Source organism: Pelophylax lessonae (assembly GCF_965119305.1).
Source record: "Pelophylax lessonae genome assembly, contig: HAP1_SCAFFOLD_237, whole genome shotgun sequence".
Taxonomy (NCBI): Eukaryota; Metazoa; Chordata; class Amphibia; order Anura; family Ranidae; genus Pelophylax; species Pelophylax lessonae.
Window position 1 is genome coordinate 241,676 of NW_028120096.1, and position 13,545 is coordinate 255,220.

At 51.1% G+C, this 13,545-nt stretch overlaps 1 protein-coding gene across 1 annotated transcript in view; it reads right to left on the reverse strand.

Annotated features, from left to right (window-relative positions):
* Positions 1-306: 306 nt before the first annotated feature.
* The window catches only part of LOC309548624 (forkhead box protein H1-like), a gene marked incomplete at both ends in the record, with an annotated part of 19,237 nt that continues 5,998 nt past the window's right edge, over positions 307-13,545 (reverse strand). Inside the window, 2 exons of the mRNA XM_082276544.1 lie at positions 307-1,305; positions 4,931-5,035. Coding sequence (XP_082132670.1) covers positions 307-1,305; positions 4,931-5,035 — 1,104 coding nt within the window. The remainder of the gene's footprint in view (positions 1,306-4,930; positions 5,036-13,545) is intronic.

A 13,545-nucleotide genomic window follows, 5' to 3' on the forward strand; every position in this document is an offset into this window, starting at 1 on the left:
ATGATAAAAAAAACCCTTAAAAAAAAATAAAAACCCTAAATACATTTTTAGTTCATTCAAGAAATCCATCTCAAAAATCGAGACGAGTCAACGTTTTTACAGCTGGTCAGGTAACATCCCTCCCCAGAAGCAGCAAATCCTGAAGTCAATCTTTTCTTCCGCAATAGCAGATGTGAAGACCCCAATCCTACAGGAAAGTGATAAAAGTCACATTATGATCTTGGCAGCTCTTCAGGGGTGGGTCAATTTTTAAGCCCACCCCCTTAAGCTGTAATAGGTGTCCGCCCACTGAGTACATTGCCAAACTCATACAAGCCTCTGGCCAGACCTAGTCAGGTAATGACTGAAGAATGCTGGGTGGACAACATCTCCGGGGTGACTGGTCAACACATCAAATACACTCTTGTTGGGTGGCACAGCCCTCAGCATGCTATCAAGATCCAGTGAAGGTGCTGGTGGGCATGGTGGCTCTGGATGTCTCTTTGTTGGATGTGGCAACAGTCCCCAGTAGGTTGGGCTCATGTATGGAGAGGATCCGTAGTTGTAGTACCCATACTGGGGAAGGGGGAAAAAAGGAAGTACGTTTGGTGGAGCCACCACATTGGGTGGGGCACCCTTGGTGTAGGAAGTGGGCAAATCTGAGGCCAAAAAGGGCACCTTAGCTGAAGGCTCACATGGAGTACAACTCTCGGCATCAGAGTCCGAAGAGGAGATGCTTCGGAGGTCATCATCCTCTCTTGTGCGTTTTGTGGCAAGACAAGACCTCGGAGGAGAAGTTCCAGGAATTCTTATATGTTGGCCGGGATCTCCATCAGAACTATGAGAAGAAATGGTGGAAAGGCTGGCACAGGAGGAAGAGTACAGGGACTGAGGAACCAAAGCGCTGGGACTGCTGGAACGTTGGAACAAGCGGGAGTTATAGAGCAGAGGATTTGCTGGCCAAATGTTCTCGGGCAAGGACTTTGAGGCATCCGCCAAGTCAATATCCTGCAGGTCATGGAGTAAAGAGTTGATCATGAAGGATGTGTTGAGTTTGCTCGCAATATTGCTTTGATGGGAATCGTCCACCACGGGCAAGGTGCTGGCAGGCGAGAGGCTACTGGTTGGCATCTGCTGGTACACCTCTTCACCAGCACTGTACTTGAGGTTGTGCAGGATGTAGGGGGACAGGTCCTGGACAAAAGGGGTCAATCCATCGCGTGCCATCATTGTGTTCTGCAACTTCATGGCATCCAGAGGGATCCGGGTCACATCCACTGTCCAGAAGTTCCCCTTAGCCTGAGGTTTCCCTGGGTCCTTCAGCACCTACAAGAGATACAAAAACGCATCAAATTTTCTCAGAAACCCAAAATCATAAAAACACAACAATGAAATGTGGCGGGAGAACGTCCAATCACAGAAAGAGAGAGATTTATATTCAGACAAATGTTACAGCAATTGTGTTCAGAAAAATGACTCAGCCATCCATAGGAAAGAGAAACTTCAGAAACATTTCTGGCAAAATAACCGAGAATTCTCAGAAGCCAGAGAAAAAACCCAGAGAATTCTCAGAAGCCAGAGAAAAACCCCGAGAATTCTCAGAAGCCAGAGAAAAAACCCAGAGAATTCTCAGAAGCCAGAGAAAAACCCCCGAGAATTCTCAGAAGCCAGAGAAAAAACCCAGAGAATTCTCAGAAGCCAGAGAAAAACCCCCGAGAATTCTCAGAAGCCAGAGAAAAAACCCAGAGAATTCTCAGAAGCCAGAGAAAAACCCCCGAGAATTCTCAGAAGCCAGAGAAAAAACCCTGAGAATTCTCGGAAGCCAATGGTCACTCAACTACAAAAGAAGGCAATCCCAGCTCAACCTGACATGGCTGTTTTACATCAACAATTTAAAAAAAGATGGCCTTCGTAGCTGAGGGGCCCCAATAACAGCCGGGGAACTTCCCACATCCTACAACCGGCCCTTCCACAAGATAACCTCATCCGTAAAACACCAAAAGAGAACTCCACCACAAAATCAAGAGAACCCCAGCAGAGATCCACCAAGAGAACTGTCCTAGAGAGTCAAGAGAACCCTACCAGAGATCCACCAAGAGAACTGTCCTAGAGAGTCAAGAGAACCCCAGCAGAGATCCACCAAGAGAACTGTCCTAGAGAGTCAAGAGAACCCTACCAGAGATCCACCAAGAGAACCGTATCAGAGAGAGTAAAGAGAACCCCAAAAGAGAACCCCACCAGAGACACACCAAGAGAACCCTACCACAGAGAATCAAGAGAACCCCAGCAGAGATCCACCAAGAGAACTGTCCTAGAGAGTCAAGAGAACCCTACCAGAGATCCACCAAGAGAACCGTATCAGAGAGAGTAAAGAGAACCCCAAAAGAGAACCCCACCAGAGACACACCAAGAGAACCCTACCACAGAGAATCAAGAGAACCCTACCAGAGATCCACCAAGAGAACCCCACCACAGAATCAAGAGAACCCCACCAGAGATCCACCAAGAGAACCCCACCACAGAATCAAGAGAACCCCACCAGAGATCCACCAAGAGAACCGTCCCAGAGAGTAAAGAGAACCCTACCAGAGATCCACCAAGAGAACCCCACCACAGAATCAAGAGAAGCCTACTAGAGATCCACCAAGAGAACCCTCCTAGAGAATCAAGAAAACCCCAAAAGAGAACCACACCAGAGATGTACCAAGAGAACCCTACCACAGAGAATCAAGAGAACCACAATGCTACTACACCACTACCAATACTATACCGCTACCACAACGCTACTACACCACTACCAATACTACACCGCTACCACACCACTGCCATTACTACAATGCTACTACACCACTACCAATACTACACCACCACTGCCACTACTACACCACTACCACAATGCTACTACACCACTGCCACAGTAGCCTCCGCTGGTGCTGTGAACACAGGAGGAGCATCATTCACAGATGAGGGGGAGGGGAGGGGGCGGGGCACTGACATCAGTCTCCATCTCACCCAATCACAGAACACTTTGTATTCATTGAGACCTCCTGGAACCCAAATCTATAGAAGATCATTGTACCCCGGGTACGGTGAATGAATGGTTGGCCCATACAGTAACTGTGTAAAATACTGACATCCCTGGAGTTCGGCTTTCTCGGATTGCTAGCTCTTTGAGCAACCGATCCCTTTCCAGTCTCTTGGTTTTCGGATTGCTTTGCGGTCAGAGGTCACTTAGCCGTTGTCCCATCCATGAGGAACTTTGTTTGGCTTCTAGAGGAGTTATTGATTCTGCTAATTGCGCCCCTCCCAGAACACTCACATCCACTAAATTTGGGCCACGCCTCCCTCATCCACTGTCAGCCCTGCTTACCTCATTACAATTGACCTGCTGCTGATCATCTGCTAATTCCCAATTCTTAATGAGAGTTGGAGATTTGCAGCAGGAGGAGCAGAAACACCTCCACAAGTCAGGCCAACTAATCAATTTCACAGCTCAATATCTGCACTCAGTGGAGACTTCTGAGATTTTGTGGCCCATGATATTCGTTCTGTACACCGTATACAGCTTTAGTACAATCCTGAGAATCTCACCAACCAAAGAAATGCCACCAGAGACCCACCAACAGAAACACCACCAGAGACCCACCCTCAAGAGAATCCCACCGGGGAGCCCACCCTGAAGAGAATCCCACCGGGGAGCCCACCCTGAAGAGAACCCCACCGGGGAGCCCACCCTGAAGAGAACCCCACCCTGAAGAGAACCCCACCCTGAAGAGAACCCCACCCTGAAGAGAACCCCACCAGGGAGCCCACCCTGAAGAGAACCCCACCAGAGATTCACCTTAATGAGAACCCCACCAGAGATCCAACCTCAAGAGAACCCCCAACCTCAAGAGAACCTCACAGGGTTCCCACCCTCAAGAGAACCCCACCAGAGACCCACCCTCAAGAGAACCCCACCAGAGACCCACCAACAGAAACACCACCAGAGACACACCCTGAAGAGAACCCCACCCTGAAGAGAACCCCACTGGGGAGCCCACCCTGAAGAGAACCCCACCGGGGAGCCCACCCTGAAGAGAACCCCACCAGAGATTCACCTTAATGAGAACCCCACCAGAGATCCAACCTCAAGAGAACCCCCAATCTCAAGAGAACCTCACAGGGTTCCCACCCTCAAGAGAACCCCACCAGAGACCCACCCTCAAGAGAACCCCACCCTCAAGAGAACCCCCACCGAGGATCCCCCCTTAAGAGAACCCCACCAAAGATCCACCCTTAAGAGAACCCCACCCTCAAGAGAACCCCACCGAGGATCGACCCTCAAGAGAACCCCACCAAAGATCCACCCTCAAGAGAACCCCACCAGAGATCCACCCTCAAGAGAACCCAACCAGAGATCCACCCTCAAGAGAACCCAACCAGAGATCCACCCTCAAGAGAACCCAACCAGAGAGCCACCCTCAAGAGAACCCAACCAGAGAGCCACCCTCAAGAGAACCCCACCAGAGATCCACCCTCAAGAGAACCCCACCAGAGATCCACCCTCAAGAGAACCCAATCAGAGATCCACCCTCAAGAGAACCCAATCAGACATCCACCCTCAAGAGAACCCAATCAGAGATCCACCCTCAAGAGAACCCAATCAGAGATCCACCCTCAAGAGAACCCCACAAAAGATCCACCCTCAAGAGAACCCCACCAGAGATCCACCCTCAAGAGAACCCCACCAGAGATGCACCCTCAAGAGAACCCCACCAGAGATGCACCCTCAAGAGAACCCCATCAGAGATCCACCCTCACAGCCCAAAAATGTCATCACTTCATTGAGGTGAGTCCTGATGTGACGTGACATCAGAGGAGTGGTACTGTGCAGAGTCCATACATACAGAGGAGTGGTACGTGCAGAGTCCTTACATACAGAACAGATATGGATAAGGACTGGGCTCACCTTTCTGAAGCAGTCATTGGAGGAGAGGTTGTGGCGGACCGAGTCCTTCCATCCAATATAATCCTCCTTGAAGAACGGGAAGAGAATCTCGATCTCCTTCACAATCTGGGGGCAAAAACAACAAAAATTGATATTAGACCATCATCTTCTGACCCCACCTCTACTTCACAACCCCGCCCACAGAGCTTATCCCCACCCACAGCGCACTGGTGATTAAAGACCTGAACTCTGGACGAGAGTGTTGTTCTATATGCAGATGGTCCCGATCTCTCTTCCCAGGTCCTTTTTCTCAACCTTTAACAGCTTGTTCTTGAAGTTTATTTGGCAGGGGAAACACCCACGCATAGCTCTTCGGGTGCTGCAGCGCTCTAAGGGGACAGGAGGTCTAGGGGTACCGTCGTTGCGGCGATATTATGAAGCTATGTCACTGCAACGGATTTTGGACTGGCATCATCATGTCAGATCCAAGGCATGGGTGCCCCTTGAAAAATCTTTGGCAGGTAGGAACCTTTCCCATGCCCCCTGGCTACCCCGTGACTCTCAAGGTTTTTCTAGTCTAGTATCTCCTACCACCCTCCATGCACTTAGACTATGGGATAGACTGTGTGAACGCGAGGAGCTGTCTCCATCAGTGTCCCCACTCGCGCCTCTAGGTGGCTTCCCGTGGTTCCCTTCTGGAGAGCCGGTATCCTATTTCAGATCTTGGATGGAAGATGGGGAGGTGCGATGTAGGAGGTTTGCGAAAGGTTGGGGCCTGGTGCCCCTGAATTGGCTTCGCGACCAATTTGGTCAGTTTCCAATGGATGAATGGCGCTATAGACAGCCGCACCATTTCATTACTAGCCTTCCTCAAGTGGTTAGGCCCGCGTCCTCTATGACCCCGTTCGAGAAATTGTGTGTATCAGCCGAACCGATTCCCCGTTCTATCTCACTGCTCTATGGGCTTTTGCAGGCTCCAGATGATAGACCCGTGTACATTCGGGAGTGGGAGAGAGACCTGCAGCATACATTCACAGAGACTCAGTTGCGCCAGTTATACGCTTCTACCCATAAAAGCTCAATGGATACCAAGAGAACAGCTATAAGTTGTTAACAAGATGGTATAGGGTACCGACTGCCCTGACTAGGATTTTTCCGGCACTCTCGGACTCTTGCTGGTGGGGGTGCGGGCTTAGGGGCTCCTTCCTTCCTATTTGGTGGGAGTGCCCTGGGCTCCGCCCCTTCTGGCAAGATATTCGAGAACAAATTAAGGTCATCTTGGATATAGAAATAGAGGACTCCCCGCTGTTTTTCTTTTTACATGTGCCACCCATTCCTCTGCGCCACTATCGAAAGTCGATTCTACCTCATCTGCTAAACGCGGCCAGGCGCTTGATCCCGGTGTACTGGAAGTCAGCTCGGGTACCGGTACGATCCGAGTGGATTCACCTGGTCAACAACATTATGGCAGCGGAAGAATGGGTTGCGAAATGCAGGGACCGCTATGAGTAATTTCATAGTATCTGGAACACCTGGACTCACTACACCTCAGATAAGGTTTCCGAGCAGACGTGTGGATGCGCTCCGGAAATGCCATTTACTTCCAATTAGTGGACCCTAGGCCTTTACTGGACGAGTCCTTATAGACTAAGTAAGATTGAATATCATTACGTCCCATATTACTATCTTTCTATCTTAGTGTATAGTAGATCTATAGGGGGGAAATTTGGTATATTCCGCTGTTTCCTGCTGGTGACGTTCTATTATCCATTTTTTTTTTTTGTGTGTTCTCAAGTAGTACTCTTATCTGGCTGGTTTGCAGTGGCAGCCCGTGCATAGGGGGCGCCGGAGCGCCGCCCCCCCCCCCCCCCTAAAAAAAAAGAAAAAAAAATAATAAAGTTTTGAAAAAAAAAAAAAATCGTGTTCACAGGCCTATGCGCTCGGCCTGGTGGATATGGGGGGGGTGGGGTTTACGACCCAGAAGAGGCGCCGATTGGCTGCCTTCTGGGGGCGTAACCTGGGCGCAGGAAAAAGCGCTGACCCACCCCCACCTTCGTGATATCCTGGCTGTGATTGGTCCAGTCTCCAGCCAGGACCAATCATCATTCAGGACATCGCTGACTCACAATGGGGGCGGTGCCAGTGCGTGAGTCACGCACCGTCACCGCCCGATCTCCTTCCCGCCGCCCGGACCGGAAGACAGAAGACTGAAGAGGAGGACGTCCACCACGCTGCTCGTCTCGGTTCCCGGGAAACCCGCCGCTGTCAGAAGGTAAGTGATTGAAGCCGACCTGTGCCCTCACCTGTGCCATGCCTGTACCATCACCTGTGCCATCCCTATGCCATCACCTGTGCCATCCCTATGCCATCACCTGTGCCATCCCTATGCCATCACCTGTGCCATCACCTGTGCCATGCCATCAGCTGTGCCATCACCTGTGCCATGCCTATGCCATCACCTGTGCCATGCCTATGCCATCACCTGTGCCATCACCTGTGCCATGCCTATGCCATCACCTGTGCCATCACCTGTGCCATGCCTATGCCATCACCTGTGCCATGCCTATGCCATCACCTGTGCCATCACCTGTGCCATGCCTATGCCATCACCTGTGTCATGCCTATGCCATCACCTGTGCCATCACCTGTGCCATGCCTATGCCATCACCTGTGTCATGCCTATGCCATCACCTGTGCCATCACCTGTGCCATGCCTATGCCATCACCTGTGCCATGCCTATGCCATCACCTGTGCCATCACCTGTGCCATCACCTGTGTCATGCCTATGCCATCACCTGTGCCATCACCTGTGCCATGCCTATGCCATCACCTGTGTCATGCCTATGCCATCACCTGTGCCATGCCTATGCCATCACCTGTGCCATGCCTATGCCATCACCTGTGCCATGCCTGTACCATGACCTCAAAGTCATGCAATTTTTTTACCGCGTTTTTTGCCGCAAAGCAATACCTATTACATTTTTCTTTTTGCGCCCCCCCCCCCCCAAAAAATTTTAAGCACCAGCCGCCACTGCTGGTTTGTCTAACTTAGAGGAACCAAGCTATATTAAGGCGGTGGGCCATTGTATTTTTCTCTATATGCTTAGTATGTGGGCTTATATTTTTTAAAATTATTTTTATTTTAATATGTGCATAAAAACGAACATTCCAAACATTCCAAAATAAACAAATTATACAATATCCAAATAATTATCTGTTTACTTCGTATTCATAATCTCTTTATACTAATGTATATCCATTTAGCTTAATTGATCGCCGTTGTCCCGGTGTGCCCCAACCCCTTGCTCCATTGCATTCATAGATTTATTTCCTCATCATACTATGTGCATCCCTCTATATCCTCTTGGTTATCTCCTTATATTCAACCATTGGTTAATGTTGATTGACACCAATTATCCCAAATTTTATTATATTTCGTTGAGCATCCTCTATGCATATACAATACTTTTTCAAATGGTAAAATCTGATTTACCGCTCTTATCCAGTTCTTAACAGCAGGGGGCTTCACTTGAATCCACTTAAAGTGGAGTTCCACCCTATTTTTATACTTACCTCCATCTTCTCGCTCCGGGTCACCTGAAAAAGAAATGGATAATCGCATATTTTTTTTTTTTTTTACTTACCTCGTAGCGAAGAAAATATACTTACCTTACTTCCTTCTTCCTCCTTCCTCGGCCGCGGCCCGTCGTCACTTCCTGGCTCTGCAATGATTCCTGGGAGCTGGACGTCATAGCTCCCAGGAATCATTGCGCCTGCGCCGGCCCCGACGTCAGTTCCGGGTCGCGCGCGTCATCCCCTTCTAAACAGCTTCTGGGCATGCCCAGAAGCTGTGGAGGGGTGACACGCGCGACCCGGAAGTGACGTCGGGGCCGGCGCAGAGCATCGTGGGACCACAGAAGGCGGAAGAAGACGCCGAAGAGGACGCGCTGGCTTCAAGCTGCCCACATCTGAGATGGCAGCGCTGGACAAGACGTTTGCAAGGTAAGTATTTCGTCTTGCAGGTAAGTGCGAACCGGGACAGATCAGAGGCAAGCCATTGTGGAATGCACTAGCCCTGACTGTCCCGGGGGTATTAAAAAAAAAAAAAAAAAATCCAGGGTGGAACTCCGCTTTAACTGTGATTGTTTTCCTTGCCATAAACAGCGTTTCTCTAAGCATTATCTTGTGATATCTAGACCATGTTATTTCATGTAATATACCCAGCAAACAGGTTTCTGGGGTCAAAGGTACAGGCATATTCAGGACAGAGGATAATGTGGGCTTATATTTAATGGCTACCCTATGCACGGTTTTCCTAATGTGATTACATTGCTTAGTGTCTTAGGTGCCTTGTTAGTAGGGCCATGGGTTTCATTTTTTTTTCTCTCTGCCCTGCTCGCCCAGCTTATTTCGTTGTATTAATAGCGATTTATGTAATTTGTGTTATTTGTTTCTATGTAGGAAAAGAATGAAAATAAATAAAGAAAAAAAATAAAGACCTGAACTCTGAACTGTCTGAGCTCTAGCACTGGGACCTCTCAGTGAAAGGCGGGGGAGGAGGATTTGGTTCTTCTCATGTGTGAGCCATAGTTGGAAACTCAGACAGTTCCAATCAAAATTTTGTTCTGGGAATTTCTCCGCCCACCTCTCCAGTGATATCATTGGATCAGAGCTCACATACAGTGACATCATCCCTCATCCCCATTGGCTGGATTTTTGTCTGCTGTCTGACCACTTTTCTATTCTATGAGAGAGAACTCCCAGCCAATAGAAAAATTCTAGCCAAAAGGGGAGGGGTGATGAGGTCACTGTCTCCGGGCAGATCTGAGGGGAGGTGAGTTGTTACACCGAGTTCTCCCAGCTGCTATCCAGCAAGATCCTGAGAAAGGAGAGGAAATGAGCATGGGGGGGGGGGGGGTCATCAGACACTAGGGCCTGGGGTTCAGAGGAGGAGTGTGGCTGGGGGGAGGGTTTTCAATATGAGATAAGAGAGCCCAGAAATTGGAGGAGTGTGCCTGGAAAGGAAAAATTACCATTTCATTCCAACAGGAGAGGAGTACAGAGGAATGGTGAGGGGGGGGGGGTCACACAGGAGAGGAGTACAGAGGAATGGTGGGGGGGTCACACAGGAGAGGAGTACAGAGGAATGGTGGGGGGGGTCACACAGGAGAGGAGTACAGAGGAATGGTGGGGGGGGGTCACACAGGAGAGGATTACAGAGGAATGGTGGGGGGGGGGTCACACAGGAGAGGAGTACAGAGGAATGGTGGGGGGGCCCTCATACAGGAGAGGAGTACAGAGGAATGGTGGGGGGGGGTCACACAGGAGAGGAGTACAGAGGAATGGTGGGGGGGCCCTCATACAGGAGAGGAGTACAGAGGAATGGTGGGGGGGCCCTCATACAGGAGAGGAGTACAGAGGAATGGTGGGGGGCCTCATACAGGAGAGGAGTACAGAGGAATGGTGGGGGGGGTTCACACAGGAGAGGAGTAAAGAGAAATGGTGGGGGGGGGGTCACACAGGAGAGGAGTACAGAGGAATGGTGGGGGGGCCCTCATACAGGAGAGGAGTACAGAGGAATGGTGGGGGGGGTCATACAGGAGAGGAGTAAAGAGAAATGGTGGGGGGGGGGGTCACACAGGAGAGGAGTACAGAGGAATGGTGGGGGGGCCCTCATACAGGAGAGGAGTACAGAGGAATGGTGAGGGGGGGGGTCACACAGGAGAGGAGTACAGAGGAATGGTGGGGGGGGTCACACAGGAGAGGAGTACAGAGGAATGGTGGGGGGGGGTCACACAGGAGAGGATTACAGAGGAGTGGTGGGGGGGGTCACACAGGAGAGGAGTACAGAGGAATGGTGGGGGGGGCCTCATACAGGAGAGGAGAGGAGTACAGAGGAATGGTGGGGGGGGCCTCATACAGGAGAGGAGTACAGAGAAATGGTGGGGGGGCCCTCATACAGGAGAGGAGTACAGAGGAATGGTGGGGGGGGGGTCATACAGGAGAGGAGTAAAGAGAAATGGTGGGGGGGGGGGTCACACAGGAGAGGAGTACAGAGGAATGGTGGGGGGGGCCTCATACAGGAGAGGAGTACAGAGGAATGGTGGGGGGGGGGTCATACAGGAGAGGAGTACAGAGGAATGGTGAGGGGGGGGTCATACAGGAGAGGAGTACAGAGGAATGGTGGGGGGGGGGGGTCACACAGGAGAGGAGTACAGAGGAATGGTGGGGGGGGGTCATACAGGAGAGGAGTACAGAGGAATGGTGGGGGGGGGGTCATACAGGAGAGGAGTACAGAGGAATGGTGGGGGGGCCCAACTATAGAACGATAGAACCGCGCAACTATAGAACGATAGAACCGCCCAACTATAGAACGATAGAACCGCCCAACTATAGAACCGCGCACCTATAGAACGATAGAACCGCCCAACTATAGAACGATAGAACCGCCCAACTATAGAACCGCGCAACTATAGAACGATAGAACCGCGCAACTATAGAACCACACAACTATAGAACGATAGAACCGCGCAACTATAGAACGATAGAACCGCCCAACTATAGAACCGCGCAACTATAGAACGATAGAACCGCGCAACTATAGAACCACACAACTATAGAACGATAGAACCGCCCAACTATAGAACCGCGCACCTATAGAACGATAGAACCGCCCAACTATAGAACGATAGAACCGCCCAACTATAGAACCGCGCAACTATAGAACGATAGAACCGCCCAACTATAGAACCGCGCAACTATAGAACGATAGAACCGCGCAACTATAGAACCACACAACTATAGAACGATAGAACCGCGCAACTATAGAACCACACAACTATAGAACAATAGGACCGCGCAACTATAGAACGATAGAACCGCGCAACTATAGAACGATAGAACCGCCCAACTATAGAACGATAGAACCGCCCAACTATAGAACGATAGAACCGCCCAACTATAGAACCGCGCAACTATAGAACGATAGAACCGCCCAACTATAGAACCGCCCAACTATAGAACGATAGTACCGCGCAACTATAGAACCGCACAACTATAATGGTGGGGGGGCCCTCATACAGGAGAGGAGTACAGAGGAATGGTGAGGGGGCCCTCATACAGGAGAGGAGTACAGAGGAATGGTGGGGGCGCCCAACTATAGAACGATAGAACCGCACAACTATAGAATCGCCCAACTATAGAGCGATAGAACCGCGCAATTATCGGAGTACAGAGGAAGAGAACGATAGAACCGCGCAGCGATGATATTGGATACAAAGTCGATGATATAAATATTATTATAGGACATGGATCGGTGCGGAGCTCTTCCATGGATGGGGGTGTTTGGGGGGTTTCGGGGGAGGGGGGAGGTCATTCATCGTCTCTGATGAACGCGTCTTTTAATGGAACGCATCCATAGTATTGAGAATGTGCGATTTATCGGTTTTCGGGGGTTGGGTTTTGCGCACTTAGGATGGACGCTGATAAAAATCGCTCTTCTTCTCTCCTGCTTGGCCCATAGTGCAGCCCTGTGGACTGCGAGTACCTGATCCCCCCTCCCCCTCTGGTGGGATTAGCTGTGATGTTGGATGAGGATTAGAAGGATTTGAGAGAAGATCGGAGGAGTTCATTACATCTCCTGGTGGGGGGGCTCCAGCTTATCTCTGATCTGTCACCCCTGAGAGCTGCCACATCCACAGAGCCGCCCCCTGCTGGGGACAATGGAGGGGGTGGGGGGGGGATGTTTAACTGACCTTTTGCCTTCAGATTATGTTTACAGTAAGAAGTGACCCCCCCCCCATGTGTTATCAGTGTCAGCTGTGTGACCCCCTCCTCCGCTCATCATACAAAGACAATCCAATCCTAGTCTGATCACTGATCAATCAACTCTTCCTGCCCCCACCAGAGAGATCCCCACCACTTCCTGTCCCCGTGTCCCCACCACTTCCTGTCCCCACCAGAGAGATCCCCACCCCTACCTGTCCCCACCACTACCTGTCCCTACCAGAGAGATCCCCACCCCTACCTGTCCCCACCACTACCTGTCCTTACCAGAGAGATCCCCACCCCTACCTGTCCCCACCACTACCTGTCCCCACCAGAGAGATCCCCACCCCAACCTGTCCCCACCAGAGAGATCCCCACAACTACCTGTCCCCACCAGAGAGATCCCCACCCCAACCTGTCCCCACCAGAGAGATCCCCACAACTACCTGTCCCCACCAGAGAGATCCCCACCCCTACCTGTCCCCACCAGAGAGATCCCCACCCCTACCTGTCCCCACCACTACCTGTCCCTACCAGAGAGATCCCCACCCCACCTGTCCCTACCAGAGAGATCCCCACCCCTACCTGTCCCTACCAGAGAGATCCCCACCACTACCTGTCCCCACCAGAGAGATCCCCACCACTACCTGTCCCCACCAGAGAGATCCCCACCCCTACCTGTCCCTACTAGAGAGATCCCCACCCCTACCTGTCCCCACCAGAGAGATCCCCACCACTACCTGTCCCTACCAGAGAGATCCCCACCCCTACCTGTCCCCACCAGAGAGATCCCCACCCCTACCTGTCCCCACCAGAGAGATCCCCACCCCTACCTGTCCCCACCAGAGAGATCCCCACCCCTTCCTGT